This window comes from Sceloporus occidentalis, unplaced genomic scaffold (genome assembly GCF_023333645.1).
Source record: "Sceloporus occidentalis isolate IW3139 unplaced genomic scaffold, rSceOcc1.0.p SCAF_2, whole genome shotgun sequence".
NCBI classification, from domain to species: Eukaryota; Metazoa; Chordata; class Lepidosauria; order Squamata; family Phrynosomatidae; genus Sceloporus; species Sceloporus occidentalis.
This window is the reverse complement of record NW_028316982.1, coordinates 41,557,541-41,581,325: the sequence shown is the minus strand read 5'-3', so window position 1 is coordinate 41,581,325 and position 23,785 is coordinate 41,557,541. Positions and strand designations below refer to the sequence as shown.

General features: G+C 38.8%; 1 protein-coding gene across 4 annotated transcripts in view; it reads right to left on the bottom strand.

Annotated features, from left to right (window-relative positions):
- LOC149318201 (WD repeat and FYVE domain-containing protein 1) overlaps window positions 1–23,785 on the bottom strand; it is a 40,506-nt gene continuing 16,721 nt past the window's right edge. For all 4 annotated transcript variants that reach the window (XM_089509228.1, XM_089509230.1, XM_089509229.1 and 1 more), the window contains 8 exons: window positions 22,407–22,557; window positions 18,531–18,643; window positions 13,871–13,997; window positions 10,299–10,404; window positions 8,127–8,228; window positions 7,410–7,540; window positions 4,034–4,142; window positions 1–2,180 (listed from right to left, as the gene is read on the bottom strand). In XM_089509228.1, the coding sequence (XP_089365354.1) occupies window positions 2,121–2,180; window positions 4,034–4,142; window positions 7,410–7,540; window positions 8,127–8,228; window positions 10,299–10,404; window positions 13,871–13,997; window positions 18,531–18,643; window positions 22,407–22,557 (899 nt within the window). In that variant the 3' untranslated portion in view covers window positions 1–2,120. The remainder of the gene's footprint in view (window positions 2,181–4,033; window positions 4,143–7,409; window positions 7,541–8,126; window positions 8,229–10,298; window positions 10,405–13,870; window positions 13,998–18,530; window positions 18,644–22,406; window positions 22,558–23,785) is intronic.

The following is a 23,785-nucleotide window of genomic DNA, read 5'->3' as shown; positions in this document are numbered from 1 at the left end:
ACCCCCCCCCCCCCCCAAATCTATATATTCCCTCCGTCATGGAGCAAATTCAACAACCTCTGGCAAAATATTTATGGAAGATTAGGAGTGTAACTGTCCAAAGGTGAAAGCAATTATTCTGTGGTTTATACTACTAATTAAAAGTGAATCTACTCTGTATGTAAATGTACAGATGTTGGGTGCTTGTCTATGGCCAGCAAGTTATCCCATTTCCAGTATTGAAAAAAGGGACATGTGCAGACGATAACAGGCATTTAAAGGGGGAGGAGGGAAGATATGTTTTCAAGTAAAGTAACTTTTTTTTTAAACATAGATGCACATGTCCAGAAAAAGTAGTATTTCTGGCACTGAGGTGAAAAGTTTCATTCTGGTTTAATCCATACAAGTTAAATTCAGTTTCTCCCACAGACCAATAAGGCATTTGAGTAGTATGAGTTTATCAGTTTGATGAGACCATGTATCTTGGACTTATCAATGTATTCACTCTGAAGAAAATGTTCTTATATGAATTACTATTTTTTAAACTACCCACACAAATGAACTAGCTCAAATGCTTGATTCCAACTTCCTATTTATTCTTCGTCTGCCTTCAAAATGGAGTGTCGTTAATTCAGAGGCTCAGGAATAAATGTCTTTTCTGAGGTTTCATGTTATTGTTAGGAAACCAAAATTTCAGAAGTGTAACACACAACCTTGATTTATCCCTATTTTATGACAGTTTTTAGGGGGAAAGAACAGTTTCCCCTTTAAGTAACATTTTTGATTACTATATTTTTCTTCCCTCATATATAACCCCTTAACTTAAAGAACAGAAAAGATGAAACACTTGATACAAATGTTCACTGTATTCAAGGGATTTTCAGTTTAAAATGGTATACAATCAATAGTGGCTTTGTGCGAAATACTTAAGACGTTTTCTTTTTTCCATTTAACACAATATTTTCAGTTAGGCCCTCTTAGAGATGAACACTACACAATGAGACGAGAGATATTGTTATCTAGAGAGAACCTTACAATCTACACAAACCAGATCTTAACTCACTCTCAGGCAAGAAAAGCTTGGATTTTCAAAGATTATTCCCTTCTCATAATTTTGTAGTGTAATACAGCAAATGAGCTTCATTTTCAAAAGGGATAGACTTTTAACCCCACAGCTTTGTCACTTTAACTGAAGAACATATACCAAAGGCCCCTGTACAATATTATTATTAAATGATTTTAAAAATGACATTCACCACTTACTTTAAATAACATCAAGATGAGACTTACCACTTCATTAACATCCTCCTTGGATGTGGAAAAACACAAAGTCTGAATTTCAGGGGCAAGGGAAGACCATAGCAACTTATTTAATCAACAGATGGCAGATTTCAGTTTCATTTAGCCTCCATTGGAATATATCTGTCAATACACGGCACATGATACATTGTGTTTATTTCACAACACTAAAAATGGTGTTGTGAATTTGGTATTTTGTTAGGTATAAAAAGCTACTTGTGACAATTTGGAGATAATTTTCACACAGTTATGAGCAACTCTGTAGGGGTCAATAACAAATAGAATTAGTAGAAAATACTTCTGAACATTCTAACCAACATTCTCACCCTTATTGCAATCGTGCTGGAAAAGAAAAAGTATTTCTCTTTCATCCTGCTGGCAGTTTTACTCAATGTCTGTGAGCCAACCTTCACGACTGTTCCTAAGACAAAACTAGTCTACAGGGATGGTTTACAAGGACTGAGAAAAAGTTACTACTATTTGTACATGTTTTGCCATCACTGCACTCAATTTAACCTTTCGGCACTGTACACTATTATTTCAGCAGAGAAAAGGACATTGAATACTATGTGTAAATCAAGTTATGAATAGTCATTTTTTGGCCAAATGTTTTGTTTTCTATAAATGCTTTTTCTGTGTTTGTTCCACAGGCAATGAACATGTACTTGATCATCCTCTGCCATTCTTGGTAAATTGTAAAGATGAATTTTGCTCCACCCAAAAAGTGGCTGTTCATCTTGGAAAAGAGCATTCACAGAGTCAACTAGACAGCATTATTTGGGTCCCAAAAGGTAGTGTGTATCCATTTGATGCTTAAAGTATGTCATCCTGGCAGACCCAAATCAGCGTGAAGCATATCCAGTTGCAAGGCCACAACCTACTACTGGTGTCATGTCCCATATCTGAAAAACAGAATACAGAAGGTTTGGGGTTTTTTTTAAAGCCTCTGAGTGATTTACAACAGCTATCTTCAACTTTTTCATACCCATGACTTACATTTAGCCCAAACATATATTTGGAAACGTTGCCTTAATTTTTCACCCTATACTTCTGTGTCAGTAGTGTTTCTGCTGTGACCTACCTTAAGTGAGCCAGTAGGAGTTCCTGACCCATATGGTGAAGCTGAATGATTAATCTTTGCCACTTATGGTACTTCAAAACACTGGTATCTAACCTATCATTAAAGGATCCAAAGTAACTTGCAACAAAACAAAAGAACAAACAACAAAAAATCTAGCAGGTAACAGAATATGATCCAGTACAAAACTAAGTTAGTCAGCTATTTAAGCTTAATCTGTTATGTTATAGATGATGCATTATGCACTACAAGCTTGTTACTAAGCTCATGAAAGGGTCTATTCAGGACAGCAAGCAATGAGGATGAGACAGACACTATGTTTAATCTTTGAAAAACTAAAATTGTCCAAATAAGCAGCACAGAAGAAAGGTCTGTATTTCAAGAACAGAGATAACCTTTTTGGATGCTAAACAGGGTTATTATTGTTTTTAGAAAATACTATTGAAAAATACTCCAGATCAACAGAGGCTTTACAACATTCTGGTAAGTAAATAGCACAGGCCTTCCTGTTTTAAAAAGACTTGACAATAGACCACTTATTCAAAAAACTAAATTTATCTGATTAGGAATATTGACACACAAATTCTTGTTAAGATTAATCCAAATCAATAAAGGATGAGTCAACCAATGCCTGATAGCCATGACAGCTAAATAGCATATAGCATGTGTTTAAAAGGGAGTATATTCTTGATTACCAGATGCTAAAGGCAAACAACTATCTCCCATCATATCCTGCACACGAATTTTTCAAAGGTTACCCAGTTGGAAGTTATGAATCACAGGACTCACCTAAACAGATTTATGGCCAAATTCAACAAGATATTACTTGGAAATACACAAGTGTTACACAGTACAGGCCATTCATTCATTACAAATTTGTTCCAGAACCTTAACTGTAACTTGAGACCTATTGCATGTAGCAGAAACTACCAGTAATTCAGTTTGCGGTTTCCATTTTGAGCCTGAGTCCTTTGATCCCAAGATTATATAGCTACAATATCAAACCATGTATCCAACTTGAAAAGTTCTGGAGAAAATCAAGCCTTTCTCACTGTTTTGTGTCATTTTGTCCTAACCAAATATGATCCAATTTTGGATTGTGGATTTTTTTTAATGGACTAACAAGACTTTATTTGCTTTTTATATACTGCCTCCAGTTATCAAACTCACTCTTATTTTAATTTACTGCAAATGTCAAATCTCTACAATCCACAAAAGGAAGGCATACAAATGCACCAACACAGAAACACAAGGCATCGGTTACTAGTCTTTTCAGCAAGGGAAGATGTTAAATGCTCCACTGGCACAGGAGCAGCAGCTAGAATTACTATCAAATCCATTTCAGTATAAGGCACCCAAGGGAAGGTAAGACACCTTTTTCCCCACTACATTGGATCCTAAAGATATAGTTCAATAGGCAGTTGATGCAATATTGCCCCAGCCCCAAACAGATAGGGGCTATTTTCCTCTAGGTGTCACAAACAGTGGGAAAGACACAACACCTACTGTATTTCTGTGCAACTGCTCTGTTAAATTTATTTAAAATGTCATCTTGAGTATGCACGTTTTTCCTGAGTTCTACTGAATATTTTCTACTAAGCTTCTGTTTCTGAAGCTGTGCAAGTTAGTCAGTAGTCTCTGGAATATTTGGGCCAAGTTAGAACAAATAATGCCTACCTTTACTACTCGATCACTTCCACATGTCACCATAAGTCCTCGCGAGATGTCCATGGACATATGGGAAATGTTATGTTTTCCTTCATGAAAAGTTGCCAAAGAAGTACGACTTGAGGGGGGAAAAACACCAGAATTTAAATATGTTAGGCAGTGCTCTGTTCAGGTACAGAAAATTTCAGTACACAAAACACTTGAGAGGAATAGGTTTGTTGGAAATTAAATGTGCCATGTCTAAAGTCAGCATCTGAATGACATTTGAACAATAAGCCAATTCATTAAAAGTACTAATTGGATCTCTAAATAGGGAAGAATTCAGAACTCTGGCATACACATCCCGCACCCCACATTCCTCACTTTAAAAAAAGATGGCTAAATTCAAAATACTCTTAGTCCTAGACTAACTAAATGAGGTTAAGATAGTTGTTAAGGTTGATCTGCTAGCCTGTGTAGGCTATTTACATATCATCAATAAGGTAATCTGTAATTCAGGTGAACAGATGTGGTATGGGCTTTACATTGTTTTGTGAATTTGTGGGAGGCAGAGGAATGGCAGGCAGACATTAATTCCAATATATAAGTAGGATTCAGCAAATGCAGTCACTGGGGTCATTGTGGTAACAGATTCTATCTGCTCTAGTAAGTGAATGTAGTGATAAAGAGATAAGGAGATAAGCTCAGGGAGGCTTTTTACTGTGATTTGTGATTATTAGCTGGCACCGAAGAGACATGGAGAGATAAGAAATGAGCCAATCGCCGTCGGGGATTGGGGCAAGGAAATTTTCTTCTGAAGAAAATTCCCTTGGCAATTATCTGCCATACGTGTTATATGGAGGTAGTGGAAGAAGCCATTCCTTCTGTCTCACTCATTCTCTTGCACCTGCCACTACCTCTCTCTTTCTTCCCTAACCTACTTTCTTGCCCAGAACATTGCTGGAGAGAAATAGATCACTCTGGCCAGAGGTCTGCAAAGGTTGGAAGGCCTTTCAAATTAGGTTGAGTACAGGTTGAAGCAAAGAATGTTTGTTCAGTTTATTTTATCAATCCCAATCTTTTGGAACAAGCAAGGACTGATGGTTTCGAATGTTAAAACTGAGGACACTTCTTGGTGATTCTTTTGGGCTGCAATTTTCACATGTGATCCCATCTTATTTTTTTTTAAAACCCATGCTTGTTTTTAACTACCAACAAAAAAGAAAGGAAATAGAGCAAAGAGAAGAACCAACAGAAGCTGGATTCTTTTGTGAAGTCGAAGGCTTTCATGGCTGGCATCCATAGTTTTTTGTGGGTTTTTCAGGCTATGTGGCCATGTTCTAGAAGAGTTTCTTCTTGATGTTTCACCAGCATCTGACATTTCTCTGAAGATGCCAGCCACAGATGCTGTCGAAATGTCAGGAAGAAACTCTTCTAGAACATGGCCACATAGCCCGAAAAACCCACACAAAACCTCTGGATTCTTTTCTTTGCTGAGGTTCCTACCTAGAATATGCATTTTATATGAGAAAATCTCCTTTGTAAGATCATTTCCATTGGTAAATAAAAGCTAAAGGTTTCAATGCATCTAGCTGAAGAAGAGTCATTTTTGGCCTCGGCATATTTATTCTGAAGATAACTTTAAAGGAATGAATGGAGCTCTGAGGTACGAATGCATAGATTGTAGCTTTATGCTGAAGAATATGCTGATGAATTAATGTCTGTAGTTGGATGCAGATGGAAATTAGGCAGCGTTTTATAAATAAACAATGGGTTCACTTCACCTACCCCTGAACTATTCCTAATTTTGAAAACTAAAACACTTTCAGCTTCACTAGGCATAAAGAGGAAAGTAGTATTTACTTGCCACAGTACAAATGGATTACACAGCTAGTGATGGGAGGCTATCAAAAGAGGAAACAGGTAATTCTGTGGGCCTTCCATAAAGAAGGTTCTAATACAAAAATCTGATTTCACAATGAATTTTGATTAAAAAATACAACAAGCAATTCTTAAGTGTTAACTTTTCCATGGAGAGAGCAATTTAGCATGGAAAAACTGTCATCTTAGAACCTTCAAAATTAACAGAAAGAAAGATATTGACAGTATGAGCTTTCATAGACTTCAGTCTACTTCCTCAGATGCAAGTATATTGAAGTCTACAAAAGCTCATGTTGCCAATTTGTTTATTTCAGTTAGTCTGAAAAGTGGTATAAAATCTCTTTATGTACTGATCCTACATACTAACACGGCTATATCTTTGAATTCTGCCATCTTAGAAGTATAAAAACTATGAAAACTCACAGCATAAAACATTACAGTGATTAGTTTTTCAACTAGTCAGTCTTTGGACATTTTTGTAATACAGCGCGCCCGCCTCATATGCGGGCGCGCTTTACACGGACTTGAGCTTATGCGCTCAAGCCGCGGGGCACATATTTCCTAGATAAAAAAATAAAAGCAAGAATTTGAGTGAAACCCACATCTTCCAAAACAAATGTGGTCATGGAAGAATAGAGCAGTGATAAAAATTTGAAAAGACAAAGCTTTGTAAAGAGTCTCATATGACAAGGGGGAAAAAACAAACAAACTGCATCAGTGGGAATCCAATAACTTTTGAAGGGCCACAGATCTCTGATCCATATAAATCCTCAGATATATAGCTTTGGACAGCATATGTGTTGATAAACTCATGTAATATAGTATTGCAGAGGAGGAAGGATGGACTTCACAGCCAGCTAGCAGAAACCAGTATTTTGTAACCTATTTTTCCAGCCATACGTTGTAGATTCCAGCATGATTAGCCGAAAGAGGAAATATCAGAAGAGCATTAGAGTGGAAGATAATTCATAGAATCATAGAATCATAGAGTTGGAAGAGACCACAGGGGCCATCCAGTCCAACCCCCTGCCATGCAGGAAATCACCATCAAAGCATCCCCGACAGATGGCCATCCAGCCTCTGCTTGAAGACCTCCAAGGAAGGAGACTCCACTACACTCCGAGGGAGTTTGTTCCACTGTTGAACAGCCCTTACTGTCAGGAAGTTCCTCCTAATGTTGAGGTGGAATCTCTTTTCCTGCAGTTTGCATCCATTGCCTAGTCTCTGGAGCAGCAGAAAACAAGCTTGCTCCCTCCTCAATATGACATCCCTTCAAATATTTGAACAGGGCTATCATATCACCTCTTAATCTTCTCTTCTCCAGGCTAAACATCCCCAGCTCCCTAAGTCATTCAGGTAACAGATATGTAGAATTTCTTGGCTCATTTACCAAAAGATTTCCACTCTAGCAAAGAAGGATCCTCCCACTTCATTTCACTACTCTATGGGGCAACAAGCCAAATCCTTCAAAGCAAGAAAGTAACGACACATGCAATACAAAGCAATCATTTTGAAAAATACTCACTCCTCCTCTTTGATTGAATCAAAACAGGAGTCACAGACTCGGACTTGAAATTCAAAGCCCATGATGGGATAGCTGGACCGTTTAGTGCTGCACTTGCCACACACTGCCTGGCCACATTTCCTACAGTGATGCTAGGTGAATTGAAAAACAGAAATACAGTCAGGGAAACAGAAAAAGTACTGTGGTCGTTCCCCACCACTATCATTATGGAGGATTAACAGGGCAAGGACAAGTCCTCAGCCTGTTAATCTCCAAAAGACATGGGCATCAGAGAGATGGATCAGACCAAGATTGTGGTTAATTTGCTCCCACATAGCTTCTAGAGGACAATGGTGGGGGGGGGGGGGGGGGAGCAAAAAGAATTCAACATGTTTCTGCAGGTGAAGGTGCAAGCCTCCAAGGTCAGGTATGATGGTCAACGTGACCCCTTTAATCCCAGACAGCTGCCCACCCCTTGTCTAACATAAGACCTGGATCCACTGCAGATCATTTATGGTCTTGATTAGCTATGTTGCTAAAATAGGACCATTCCATTTCCAAAGAGTGTGTTGAAGGGATGGGTTGGACAGAAATGGGGCACTACTGATGGTGTATCCAAGCAGGTGCAAGTATAGTGCTGAAACTTAACCACTGTTGTGAATGTAATTGTTCTCCATACAGTGGCATACATAGTATATTGCTGGTGCTAAAACTCTGCAAGTAAAAGCACAGCCTCACCTGTCTCAGCCCCAGTGTCTTTGTGTCCCACATTTGCTTTATATTCCAGAAGAAAGGCTGCTCACATTTTTGACAGGAATCACTGTCCAACCACTGAGGGGCCTGGAAACCAAAGGGCAAACAGAAGCATTTTAATAACATCGAGAAAAATTGCCCCAAATTCTAAAAATGTCAATAGAATTTAACTGTCAACATTTTGCTTTTGCTTTGGATCTGCAACAAAATTAAAAATATATTAAGGCTCTATAGCTGAAAGACGGAAGCTTTTAAAGCTCTGTCCTTGAAATACCAGTGTGTGCCTTGTAAAATCTGCCACCCTCCAGACATAATTAGACTAATTCAGTGTCAAGCTGTGTACATGAAGGATTGTTGAAACTGTGGCAGTCTTGAAGATCTTGGGCACCTCCCACACTTTGCCCTTCACTGTGGCATTTCTACTTATGACCATGTTAATGAGGAAGACTCTCCTGCCATTGCTGAATTATTAGCTTGCTGCAGAGCTTTAAAACTCCCCACTTCTCAGCTTCTGGATGATTAAGAAGATACTGAATAATTGGAAAATCTGAAGGTTTCCACAGTCAAATAATTATGCCTTCCATTTTCACTCATAATCTGACGTTAAACATGTCCTGTTCTTGTTCCTGAGCACTACAGATGCCATTTAAAGCAATTAATTTTACAGTTTCCTAGGCTGATATTTGGTATATGCATTGGCATCTATTCCTGTCCTCCCTGCAAACTTGAAAATCCATGAAAGCAATAGAATTTTCTCTAATCTGCTTCCTCACAGGTAGATATTTGCAGGTTTAAGTCTAACAAAAAAAGAATCATAGAATCTTTAAAGTTCTAAGTCTTTCATATAATAGTTGGGGAGACCTGGGTAATGTAAGTTGCATGTAAGGTGTCCTGGGAGCTTTCATTACTATCCCATCTTGAGGAAAGGAAAGAAATTTTGGCCTCTGAAGATGCTACAACAATCCTGAAATGTGATGACAATCTCATATTATATGACCACGAGGACCTTTTCCTCCTGGCCATTTCCCTGCAGTTGTCATGCTCCCCTAATAACTGCTTCAAAGGGTCCCCCAACCCTCCAGAAATTATTTTAAGGAAACATTGGGGGGGGGGGTGTAGGGGCAAAGAGGGAACCACTTCCCTTCTGTTCCACAGACAGAAGTAGTTCTGTCAATGGAAAGATTTAAATGGAAGCCATCCACAGATTTATTATTGTTGCTGTTAAAAGAATAATCAGAATACAAGTTCAATGTGGGAATTTCTAAGAGAAAAACATCACAACATCAGAGGTACATTTACTTGCTCTTCCCCCAATGTGACATATATCATCCTATGCCAGCAATGCCCCTCTACACAGGACAAACAGGACAGGCTAGAGGATTAACGGACACATATCTGACATTAGAAATAGCAACACCCTCATATCAGTTGCAGAACATTCCAACCTTCTTGGACACACAGTAAGGGTTGGAGTCATTGAACAAAGAAATTATAAAACAAGACTAGAAAGACAAATGGTTGACTTAAATTATTTCACAAATTCAAATCCATTAGCAGAGGTATGAATAAGGGCAACTGCCTCAGGGCACACTACATACATTAATACAAGAGTCCTCACTACTGCACATATAACAAAAAGAATCTTCTCAGAGAGTTTTGAACCCTGGGACTTTTGATAAGATGATTTATTGGTTTCATCCTGAAAAGACTTGTATCACACTGTAAAGACTTGTACCATACTGTAAAAACTTGTATCACACAGCCCTTTGAAAATGTAGGCAAGGTCTTCTGGATGCCATTACATTCTATCCCATTCTCACAACTGTATAATAATGCTTTATACCTGAAGCCTTAATACCACTCAGTATTGCATTTGAAGAAATGGGTTTATATCCATGAAAGCTCATGAGAAAATAAAAACCAGCTAGCCTTAAGGTACTGCTACATTTCCTCACTGCTCCCTTCTTTCTTTTTAAGAGAAAAGCATCCTCTGTATGGGAAAATGAATGAAGAGAAAATGTTCCCAAGTAAATATAACATGGCTACAAGCAGTTGGTTGATAAGGGTTAGGTGTTGTTGTTTTTATCACCATTCCACTTTTTGACATACAGGTTCTCAAAGAGAGCAGCTAGTGTTTGGTCTACTAACTATTCTTACCTCTTCCCTGTTAACATCCATATTCCAGACTGTGATTCCTCCATCAGCGGAACACGAAACCAGTTGCCGTGTGAGCTGGAGGTAACAAAGGGCCTGCACCTTATCACTGTAAAGAAAATGAAATAGAGACCATTCACAATTTCAGCATTTAACTAACCAGCTTTAAATATAGAATTGTAACTACTTTCTGTGTGTTGTGGTTGAAACAATCTCTTATTTAATATTTGTTTCCATCTTAACATCTCTTAGATCCAAGGTCACTGAGATTCACTTTGGTGTCACATGGCCTTTGGGGTTTTTAAAAAATGTTTCTGAATGGGTTTTCTTTCTCTCTTTCCTTCTTTCTTTTTATAACTATGCATGAATCAAGCTATGCATGACTGATATTAATTGCTATGAAATAGTTCATGTCAACCCCAAGTCAAAGAGTGACGCTTCTGTACCATCACTGTAAAAGGTGTTGCTGCTGGCTATTTTCTGGCCACTTTCATAAATAGGACCAGATGGTAAAACAGGAATTATGAATTTTTATTCTCCTTCTTGTGAATTTCATCCACCTGTTTCTATATTTCAGCAATAACAAGCAAATGCTGACTCTACCCTTACAATTTTTGGTACACTGTGCTTTTGAGTAGGTGTGAGGTGATTTGGCATCTCAAAAATGCTACCTTGTCACTTGTTCCCAGCCACACTTATATCCTTGGACTGTCAGGCTAAAGCACAAACTATCTTGCAGGGCCTACCAAAAACATTATAATACTTCTTATGCCACTGCGCAGTTGGTACCAATTGGCCATGATTGGACTTTAGAACCCAACTGCCTAGTAACAGGGGGTCACAGCCACCATTCTACCCTTGCAGAAATCATCATTTTCAAGATGGCACTGACTGCATATGTTAAAACAGGAGAAAAAATTAAAATAATGCCGTATATACTTGGCTTTTAAGTTGAGAAATTTTTAAAAGCAACCCAAAAAACCCTGGGTAGATTTATATACAGGGCAATATGGTAATAGGCTTGCCCCTCAAGCTTCTTTTGCAGTGCAGCTGTCTCCCAAAGGGACAATCGGGCTGGGAAAATCCTGGGAACAAATGCTTGCTCCCTGCTTTTCCCCAGTCTCTATGTCCTGCAGAGGTTGGAGGACACTGGGATTGGGCAAAATCCTGGGAACCAATGCTTGCTCCCTGCTTTCCCCCAGCTCTGTGTCCTCTGAAGTAACAGCCCAGCTAGCTGCAGTGGAGGAAGAAGAACAAGTGGTAGACTCTGAAGCTTCTTCCTCAGCTTAGCTGTCTCCCAAAAGGAAGGGTACTGAAACCCAAATTATACCCTCGACTTATCTGGGGGGTCATATCAAAATCCCTGATTTTGGCCCCAAAACCTGCCCTTGACTTATACATGGTGTCGACTTATACACAAATATATACAGTACATAAAACAGCCATTTCTTTCCCCTGTTCTATTGAGTTTTGTATTCAGAATAACCACTTATGCAGCCTTCTAACATATGTATGAGTCTACTTGGCCCACTCCATTTAACTTTCAGTTCCCGGTTTGGTCCTAAATTAACTGGTTTGGAAGGTTTAAGAAACAATGGGGGTCAAACTGCCCCCAAATCACCATGTTTTGATCACAGCTGGGACAGCTGTGTTATTTTAGGACACCTTTTTCATCAGGATTTGGATGGGATGGCTTTGGGTGTCTGTGGAACAGCAGAAACGGAATTAGAGGCCAGATGAGGCATGCGAATTATAGTTTTCTCACTGTACAGTGACTCTCTTTCCACATTTTGCAAACTTAAACTTTTCATAAATTTTGAGAATGGGATTGGTAGCAGAAGGAAGGGAAAAAAGTTTGCATTACACATTTTACCTAAATTTCTTGCTTTTTTGTAGTTCATGGAATCATAGAGTTGGAAGATACCACAAAGACCATCTAGTCCAACCCCGTGCCATGCAGGAAATCTCAATCAAAGCATCCCCGACAGATGGCCATCCAGCCTCTGTTTAAAAATCTATAAGGAAGGAGACGCCATTACACTCTGAGGAAGTGTGTTCCACTGTCAAACAGCCCTTACTGTCAGGAAGTTCCTCCTAATGTTGAGGTGGAATCTCTTTTTTCCTGTAGCTTGCATCCATTGTTACGGGTCCTGATCTCTGGTACAGCAGAAAACAAGCTTGCTCCCTCCTCAATATGGCATCCCTTCAAATATTTAAACAGGGCTATCATATCACCTCTTAACCTTCTTTTTGCCAGGCTAAACATTCCCAGCTCCCTAAGACATTCCTCATAGGGCATGGTTTCCAGATCCATCACCATTTTAGTCACCCTCCTTTGGACACGCTCCAGTTTCTCAAGATCCTTTTTGAATTGTGGCGACCAGAACTGGACACAGTATTCCAGGTAGGGCCTGACCAAAGCAGAATAGAGTGGCATTATTACTTCTCTTGATCTAGACACTATACTTTTATTGATGCAACCTAGAATCACATTGGGATTTTTAGCTGGTGCATCGCACTGTTGACTCATGTTCAACTTGTGGTCTACTTAGATTCCTAGATCCTTTTTACACATAGTCTCATTCAGCCAGGTGTCCCCCATCCTATACCTGTGTATTTCATTTTTCTGCCTTAAGTGCAGTACCTTACATTTTTCCGTGTTGAATTTCATTTTGTTAGCTTTGGCCCAGCTTCCTAGTCTATTCAAGTCATTTTGAATTTTGAGCCTGTCCTCTGGGGTATTAGCTACTCCTCCTAATTTGGCATCATCTGCAAATTTGATAAGTATGCCCTCAATTCTGTCATCCAAGATGTTGAATAGCACTGGGCCCAGAACAGAGCCCTGTGGGATCCCACTGATCACTTTTCACAGGCACAATCTTATCACAATCTCATCACTGGCACAATCTTATTCTGATGGAAGGCACTAATTATCAATAGGAGACCATCAACAAAAAAAGAACAAAGCCATTGTGGCATACCTTTTTCTAGCAAAAACATTCCTTGATTTTGATTCCACTGCATCCCTGAAAATTTTGCTAATCTCAACTGTGGTAGTGCACCAAATGAACACTTGTGTAAAAGCAGCTGATTCAATGAATCTACCCTAATTAGGGCTAGCAACAGAATTTATTTTAAAATACTACAGAAAAGATTGAAATTTTCCTACACAAGAATACTAATGCTAGTATGATAAATGTCTACTGCCGCATTTACTCCATTTCTGTTGGCATGCTAAGGAAGTAAAGTAAAGAGTAATATTACCACAACAAGTTATTATATATGGCTAGCTTGAAATAGAACACACACATACACACACACACACAGAGAAAGAAATGTCTTGGGTGGTAGAGCAGAAATCTTTACCACTCGATTCACATGCTTTTCTGAGAACCATTAAAAAGCCATATATTAATGCATGCATTTAGGAGCAGCATTAAGAGCCCTCTGACTTGCTTTGGGTGGATGGAGAGGACAAGAGACAAAGGGCAGAACAAAATTCCTCATCACTACATTAATACCACCAAGGACTCAACCAGTAAGCATGTTTACTAGAAAAATAAAATGTTACATACTGATGGCCTTGCAGGAGGAGTGTTCGGCCTCTCCTTCCACCAATATCCCACATGATTATACTGTTATCTGAGGCTCCTGAGAAGAGTAACCGCTGAACAGGATCCCACCAGAGGGAAGCAATACTTCCTAGTTAGGAGGAGAAAAAAATGTTTTCATTTAGATAAAATTTGGAAAGCTAACAGCGGCTTGACCAACTAATACATGTGATACTTCGCTTCAGGGCAGAAACTATGTTTGGTATCGTTCTTTTTAAAACAGTCACATTAATAGCAGCAAAACAAGCAATATAACAATATGCAGCTCTTGTTGGACTATACTACTTCACATTGAAGGTAGAGGATTTTTAAAGAATTAATAATAATAATAATAATAATAATAATAATAATTTTTATTTCTATTTCACACCTCTCCCTGCGGATCGAGGCGAGATCACAACAGTATCAGCAATACAAATTACAAAGTGCACAACAGGATAAAAACAGCATTATTTAACAATACAATACAATACTAATCAACCAGCAGTGATGCTGTAGGAGAAGTAACACATCCAAATCTTCGTCTGTTTTCCGTATTATCAAATCAGAGTGGGAATATTCAACTATAGCAAGTCAAGTGGATATGCCTGCTGGAAGAGATCCGTCTTTAAAGCCTTCTTAAAGGCTTCTAGTGTGGTAATAAGACGGATCTCTTCGAGTACGTTATTCCATAATTTTGGGGCCACAGCTGTAAATGCTTTGTGGGAAGTAGTGACCAGTCTAGTTTTTGTGTATTCCAGCAATTTCTTCCCTGAGGTTCTGAGAGTGCGGGGTGGATTGTGTAGGGAGATGCGTTCCCTTAAGTAACTCGGGCCCGAGCCATGTAGGGTTTTAAAGGTAATGACCAACACTTTGTATTGCGCCCGGAAGTTAATCGGCAGTCAGTGTAAAAATTTTAATATTGGTGTAATATGGTCCAATCTTGATGTTCCTGTGTTGTTGAAGAATTTTTAAAAAATCAAACAGAGTGGACTAGGAAGGGTCTTCTGCAATAGTATAGCCCTTTTCTATAAGTCTTTGTTCCTCCCCTCATCTTACTTAAGAAGCCACAGAAGAAAAACTGTTTTTGATAAAGTGAACCTGTATGGTGTACCAGTTAAGACTATCAGAAAAGAGGAATGTAAGTTCAAATGCTAACTCATCACAAAGATCACTAGGTAACCTAAGATCAGTCACTAACCTCTTAACTACTGCTAATTCATAAGGTTCTTGGGAGAATAAAAATAGCTCTAAGCATCACACTGAGCTCTTTGGAAGCAAGGTAAGATATAAATATAGTTCATACAAAAGAAAGAAAAGCAGAATTGGGTTTTCTTAAGAATAATATGAACAAGGAAGGCAACTTGTCTCAAAACAATCTAAAAAGTGCAGTATGAGAATGCACTTTTATATATAAGCAATGAACAAAATACGATCATTTTACATACATCTCACCTTCACAGTCCATGGCTTATTCCCCCATTATCTTTTCAATTAATTGAAACTAGTTTGCTCTCTACAATAACCTGTGAAATTTACTCTCAGTGATCATTCTCCTTTTTATCAAGACAGCTAATCTGAGCCTGCTGTGTATTGCAAATTTACTTTATTGTCTCTATTTGTACAGCAGTGCCCCAATATTGACTGTCTCTACCTAATTCTTATTGTTCTGTATTTATAGTCTACCATAAAGATACACAGAAGCTGGCAATTTTCTCAGAAGCACAGCTGAATTAGTTAATCGGTGCTGGGCCTCAGTGTGTATAGCTGAGCAACTAATTATCTGTTCTGTCAGGGACATACATCACTGTGAGCTCCCAAGTAAGAGATAAGCAAACTCCACATGCTGATTCAGACAATGGATTAAAGAAGGATGGTTCAACTTGCACCAAGTTTTGGGTTGTGGTACCCCAAAAACCATTGCAGCCACTACCGAAGCAGCCTGCATAATTTCTTTACTGCCATTAATGAAGCAGTAAAGAAGCAGTCAGGGTCAACGAGGCTTGGAGAAGACTTACCACTTTCTTCCAACAAAGATCCTGACTACTAATGATTGTGGCAAAGCAGTGATGGTGTTTGATGGAGAAGGAAAGACTCTTCATCCTCCCCTCTCTCCAGAGAGCCTGAAGCTAAGGTGAAGGGGGAGGAAGGGATGGGCAGATGTGTGTATATGTTAGATGCCTTTAAGCTGGCCTCAACTTATGGTGACCCTATGAATGAGACATCTCTAAGACACAGTGTCTTCAGTAGACCTGTTCAGATCTAGCAGATTCAGGGGTGTGGCTTTCTTGTTTGAGTCTAGCCACCTGTGATGTGGTCTTCCTCTTTTTCTGCTGCCTTCTACCTCACCTTGCATTATTGTCTTTTCTAGTGAGTTATGCCTTCTCATGATACGACCAAAGTATGACAGCTTGAATTTAGTAATCTTGGCTTCTAGGGAGAGTTCAGGCTTGTTTTGCTGTATCAACTTTCTTCATAGTCCAGCTTTCACATCCATACACAGCAATGGGAAATAAAATGGCATGGACAAGTCTAGCTTCAGTGAAATAACTTTGTACTTCAAGACAAATGCATACTGACATGCATATACAGAAGTGACCCACAGCCCGTAGCTGAAACACAGTGTGGCTCTGCGGGGCCCCAGAGATGCTCAGAGAAGCAGAATATAAGAACAAAGGTTTTGGAAGAGTACTGCCTAATAAATGGTATTAGGAACCAAATCAAAATGAAAAACCCATTGCTTGGCTTGCTCCACCAAGCTTTTGCTTCACCCACATTGCCAAAATCAGGGGAACAGTGGGGCTCACCACACTTTTCAGATCATGGGAAGACACATCTGTCGCAACAAGCCATGTGTCACTGCAAATACCAGTGAAGATTAGAAAACAGGAAATTATTTTTAGATTAATAAAATAAGACACTCAGAGATAAAATAAAAAGATGAGAAGTGATTATCCTTCCTAAGGGCTTCTTTGTCAAATTTTTAAAGTTCCTTTCAAACTCCTTTCTATCCTATGCAGAAAAATCCCTAAAAAACTTAGCAGATGTTCTTGTCCTTGCTTAATATACAATAATATGGCATCATTTGGGTTAATTCAGTAGGAAAAATGCATACACATTATTGAGCAGCAGGCATAACAAATCCATTAATGCCTTGAAAGCAAGCAATAGACATTTGTTTGACTGCCATCTAGTGTCAACTTGTCAATTTGTTTGACTGCCATCTAAGGAGATGCTAATTTCTGACTTTGCAAACTTGGCAGACCACTACCAATTCTGCCTGGACATAGGTCCAGTCTGAACTGCCATTAATCATCTGGGAAAATAGCCCAATAGTTATCAACCATTAGTCCATCTAATTCAAAATTATTTGTTCTTATGTGTAGTGTCTCACATAAGGTAGCATTTTCCAACAGCGCAGATGCCTGCTTTTGAACCCCTGAATCCTCCTGGCCCTACCAATTATTTTCAAAGAACCGGCCAACCAATGATAAGGAAATCATGGAACTGAGATCCAAAAGTAACCTAGACGGTTAATGGGCAGATACACTGCAAAGTGAGGCACTGGCTTCCACCTACCTGCCTTCTTAATCTTCTATTCTGGAAAAATGAAGCTGGCATGAGATGAGCCTCATTAGCATTTTGCTTTGAACCATGGCTGCCCTCCTAGTAAAATTGACCACCCAAAATTGCCTTTGCTGCTCCCTGAAAAATTAGAGTGTGGGGAAAGATGTCAGACAAAAGTGTGGGCAAATGCTTGCTAGTCAGCCGGGGATGCGGTGGCTCAGCGGTTAAGATGCCAACTCTGACAACTGTAAGGTCAGCAGGCCAGCAGTTTGAGGCCCAAGCACTGCATGGTGGAGTGAGCTCCCATCACTAGCCTCAGCTTCTGCTAACCAAGCAGTTTAACAGCATGTAAAAGTGCAAGTAGATGAACAGGTACCAATTCTGTGGGAAGGTAACAGCGTTCTGTTGAATCATGTTGGCCACATGATCACTGGCTCCTTTGGCTAAGTAACAGAGATGAGCATAGCCTCCTACAGTTGGACATAACTTGACAATCTTGTTGAACAGGAATACCTTTACCTTTTTTAATCTCAGCAGATTAAGTGTGTTTATATGCTTAAACATAGTATTTGGAGATGGGCACAAAAGAACGAGAGAGGGGAAAGGACAGAGATTGGGAAGGTTATGAGCTAGCTGGTGAAATGAAGAAAAGGGAAGCAGGAATGGGCTGGCAGAGGTAGAAGACTGGAGGAGTAAATTGAATGTGTTTAATAAACTAAGTAGTTTATTTACAGGTGATTCATAATAATTCATTGGCTTGCCTTTTGTGAAATGGGTGTTCTGTTGGAACAGAACAGTAGGTTCCAAGTACTAGGTTTGTGATTGGAGGCTCAGGCCCAATTTCTGACTTGTTACAATTTACCTCGGTTTAGAATTTAAACTTGCATGTTAAACAAACAATGGAACTGGTCAGATCAAAGGGCAAAAACTGAAAAAGAACTAAGATGGAGACTTTACTGAGAGAGTGTTTTGTGGATCTCAACTCACAAATCATGGGGGAGGCCCAGCTGCATCTATTGTGTGGTTCACTTCACAAAACTCAGTGTGAGAATGAGCTGAAAAGAAACAAAAATATTACCTTCATGACCCTTGAGAGTTGTGATTACCGAGCATGTGTTCTGTTCAAGCTTCAGCAAAGTGATCTGTCCAGAGTAGTCACCAACAAAGGCATGCTGGGTTTCAAAGTCATATCTTAGAGTGGCCAAGTCAAGGAGTAGCACAGAAATAGAGTCAAAGTTTAGTTGTAGGAAGACATGTGTACAGAAAGTAGTTTTATTATCAGTGTTAGCTGAAGCTGTGCCTGCTAGCAATCAAAATACAGGGTAAGGACAGGGACCCTTCTGAGGCTGGAAGGTAAAAGCAACCTAGGTCTTTAAGAAGGTCCTGACACACCCTCCAACCAGGATCTCCCTCTCTTACCAGTCCAGACACTAATTTAAATATTAAAACATTTGGGGTGAGGAAATAAGTGATCTAATATAACGTAGACTCACAAAATAGTTCTTAATCACACAATTTGATTCCTACCATTCCAGAAATCATGCTTTGGACACACCCTGGGGATATCGCTATGAACCAAAACAAAATGAAAGACAGAACAGACAACACAAGAACAAGCAATTTCTAAATTACACAGAGCTTTGCTATGATCTTAACACAAAGAAAATGCTGGTTCTCAGACTTCACTGATTGATTCAAATTTAATTGGAAAAGAACATGTCTGTTGCTATTGGTTCCCTGTGCAATTTCCTTTTAAGCAAACCTTGTCAAATCCATGAAAAGAACTATGTACAAAGATATGATGAATCTGAAGAATTGGCTAAACTTGTATAGACAGAAGCAGAACCTGTGGTCTCATTTTGTCATAGTATTAGGCCAGTGCTAATTCTCCCCTTTGTCATTCCAAGCTTGGAGATTAAAGCACTCTAAAGTTTGTGTCCTACCTCATATTCTGGTCTTGACTTATAGGCTTCTTGTCTCAAAAGTATTGCTACCATAGCTTTAGGTCAAGCATGCACACATTTAACCACCCTGCCATGCAACCTTATTAACAGCATTATTTTGTCACTTGTTAAATATTGTTACTGTTTGCTTTTAGGAAATACACTACACTCTGATTGCCTATGCTATAGCTCTTCATGTTTGTTTAACTTCTTCTAACTGGTTCATTAACTATTATACTTCAGAGACTCTTGAAAAAGGTACTGAAATAATCATCTGTCTTGATATTAATGACTCCGGCAAACAGTGCAGTGCCAAGGGAAAATTCCCTCTAAAGAAAAAGAAACCTCAGCAATCAAGAGCTATGGATGTTTGCTATGAAAATCATACTAGATCATTAACAAACTATGATGCTAGACTGATTTATTGGTCAGGATTCAAAGACTCAGTCAGAACTTGAAAGCAAGAGTAGATTAGAAAAATGTTAAATAGTAACAATTGTCACAGGGATACTGTGAGGATTATAGATTTTAAAAGGCTATCGGTTCCACAAAAATATTTTGCAATATTTTTGGAATGCAAGACAAAATGAGCCCTGGCTACTGTTGTCAATAGCTGAGTGTAAAAGGGAAGAACAGAATAGAGAGGGATGCTCAATTTGAAGCAGTATCTGTTTCTTGATGTATTTGCTTTCCAGTGTGTTTTGCCAATTCTGGAGTGGGGAAGTTGCAACATTTCATGAAGGCTGCAGCTGCCTTTGTGACATCCACTGTCTCTGTCTCTAAGTGCCCATAAGTACCAGAGGGTAATGGCAGAGATCTATCCTCCACTCTTCCCCTGAAGCTGTAACACTGGGGCTGGGGGAATTAATAAGAAAGAAAAGGAGCCACACCATGACAACCAAGAAAGCTATCATTTTACAGCTGCTCATGCCATTCCCTCATGGCACTTGCACTGTTCTGCAGATCAAACAAGCAAAATCAAGAGTCCTGTGACATCTTAAACAAATGCAATATGGCTTCAGTTTTTATAGACACAGTCCAGTTCATGATGAGAGGAATGAGCTGGAACAAACAAGACTTGGAAATAAGAACAGTGATGACATGGTGACAGAGAACCAAAAGCAGCACCAGACAGAAAAGGACAAAAAGAGCCAAGCAGGCCAAAAAAAAAAAAAAAAAAAAAGGCCAGCCAAACTTCAGGTTTCCCAACTTGCCCTGTCATCAGTGATCTCCAGAAGTTTCCCCTTTGTCACAGCCATGTGAAGCCTATCACCCCTCCAAGAGAACCAGCTTTATTCTTTATGCTTCCCAGAGATACATCCAAACATTCTTCCCGAATTCTTCCAGAATTTCACAGATATGAAGCAGAAACATGCACTTTTAAAATCCATTCATGTGCACAGGAAGCAGTAATACTGGGAGAGCTTTCCTTTGAAAGGGCTTTCTGGAGGCTATGCTCTGCAGTTGGTCCTTCAAATTCACTAACATACCACATGCTGTCTACAGGGGAGGAAGATACAGGAACAAAAGAAGAAAAATATTAATAAACCAAGAAAAAACTTCTAGAAATTAATATTGCCAGCATGTTGCGACCAAACAGATATCCTGAGGGAAAGTTGCCAAGCAAGGAGTGGGAAGAAGGTAGATTTGGATTTACAGTACTGGTAGATCTCTAGGAGGGTCTTGGTTACTTAATACCAAGTCAGCAAAAACAAAACTACCCCATCTCTACTCCACAGCTAATTTTATGCAGAAATTAAAATTGTGGAAATTAGGACCGGATTTGTGTGTATGAATATTCGTTTAGTTCTGGTACTCAGCACATGGGCTTAGAACTATTTAAGTCTGTGTAAAATTAGTCTTCAGGCATTTTAGAAATTAACACACTTATTATAGCATAATTTTTCTAGACACATCTACTCTCATTATGAACTGGACTGGGCCTATAAAAACTGAAGCTATAATGCATTTGTTTTGCTGTAAAAATTAGCACAGTACTCCTCTAGGAATTAATTATAAATATATGTCTGTGAATGTAAAAAGATGTTTCGTAACATATTATACAAATAATAAGGTATTGCACAATCTTAGCAAACACTCATAAGAGAAAGATAAGGAGTGAGATAAAGGATCAAATCTTCAATTCTGAGGAATAAAAAAGATTATAGCTGTAAAAGCAACAGTAACAATAAAGAAGCTAAAATGAAGGAAGGAAGGGGGGAGAATATACAAATATTATGTTTGATAATGTATAAATAAGAAGAAATTTGTTTGTTTTTAAAGTGTAACTATGCCAATAAAGATTAAATAAATAAAAAAACTAAATATATGTCTGTATCGCCTGGTATATTTTTTGTGGTCTGAAGGAGATCATACAAGACCGAGGTATATCTACCTCTGGCCAAAACTATGCATTGTTCTACAACTGCTATGCAACAGAATTAGCTATTGGAATGCTTTGGTTTGCTTTACCAAAACAAGCCCTTCCAACACTAATCTGAGCAAACTTCAACAATGGCAGGAGGGGCGGATGGACAAAGGTGCTAGGGTAAAAAGACCAGCTGCTATTCTTTGTGTATCTATCCAACTAATATAATAAAATTGATGTGAGGTAATAAAGAATTCCTAGTCAATCCCTGACAAGGTTTCTCTGACAAGCCTTTTCTTTCCATTCCAAACTAAACTTGTCTTGCGTCTTTTGAACATTCAGAGAGTTAGCTTTCTGAATAGATAGCCACTCTAGCACGGCACTAAAAGAGCACCAACCAGTATCAATTACACAGGCTGGGAATAGCTGAGGATTCTTGAATTGCAAGAGATTACTACCCAACAAGATTAAAATTCCATTATATGAAAACCTTTATAGTGATAATGTAGTCAATAACAGAAACTGACACTCCACCTCTATCAATCACTTGGCACAGGCTATATGATATGAAGACAGAAGAGCAAAGCTGCCTTGTCCATGCTTTAAACATCCTGTACAAAGATACAGCCACTTTGAAGGATACTGTAAGCAAGAAGCCCAGGAGGTGAAATAGTGTCTTCCCAGCATGTTTCCACTTCTGGTACACATCCAGCTAACACATTTATCATGGCCAGTGCTGATAACCCATTCAGCTTCCAAGCAAAAGATCACTGCAGACACTCTGTTCTGGTGAGCTGTGAGACAAATAAGAATTATATCACCTTAAACTTGAATATTTATACTCTTGGATTTGAATAATGGATGGCTAGGCTTACTAGAGAAGCAGGCTGTGATCAGTACTGTTTGTTACTGTATACTGTACAACACCTGCATAAATTTAAGTGTTGTTTCTGCCTTTTAAGATAGCAGCTGATGGAGGAGTATGAAAAACTCAAAGTATGCTTTCCCAGAGGAACCCTGTGGTATGTGCTGTATACTGACTATAGGTCAGCCTATAGTTGGTATCTCCAATTTTAACATGTGGACTTTTTATCATGTGCTCTAACTATTATTTTATATTTTGTATCTTATAGTTTTTCATTTTATTCAATATCGTTTTAATGTGTATGTATTTCCTATTATTATGTTATGACTCAAGGTTACATTAAACTAAATTCCCAAAAGTTCCTCATGTGACAGCTGCTTGTGTCATATTCAGGAGGAAAGAAATGCTGGCTGATACAACAGTAGTAAATAAATCCACACAAACATATTCAGCAGTATCATCAAAATGTGTGTAAGTGGAGAAGTAACTGAACACTGGCCTACTATTTATTCTGAGGTTGAATGAGGAGAAAGCCAAGGTCCAGATATAAATACAGTTTTTGCTTGGAAAGATATCCGGATGATTCCAGAGAATGTTGGCATTCCTAACAACTAATTAAAATCTTTCAGACAAAAAAATCAGAACTACTTTCTTCATTGTGATTGTGCCAAAAATAAGTTGCTGCTGCAACAGTAGCAGCAAGAACATCAACAACAATAATAAAACAACGACTCATTTAAGGGCTTCTTGAAGTTTGTTTCCTTCATATAGAAATGTTAGCATTACTTTCCAATGGAGTAGGGAGAGCACTGGGGCAAAACCACTAAAAATTTTGGAATGGGGAAAAAAAAGACATCTGCTTTGGCATAAAAGTAATTTTAATAGAGGTTCTACCTCAGAGCTGCATTTTCCTCTCTTGCAGGATTTCAGGTTAAGAAAAAAAAATCTTATTTGGAGTTGGCCTTGCAAGAAAAAGGGTTGTTTATGAATGAAGCAATGTGTTGCTTCACATTTTGCTCTCTGTGCCCCTATGAATTCACTCCAAGATAGCATGTCCTATACTAATATTCCTTTCCCACTGTTCTGGAAAGATATTCTTCCTGATGGTTTCACTGTGAAAGTTGCACTTGGTGGAAATAAGGACTGGAATTCAGGCA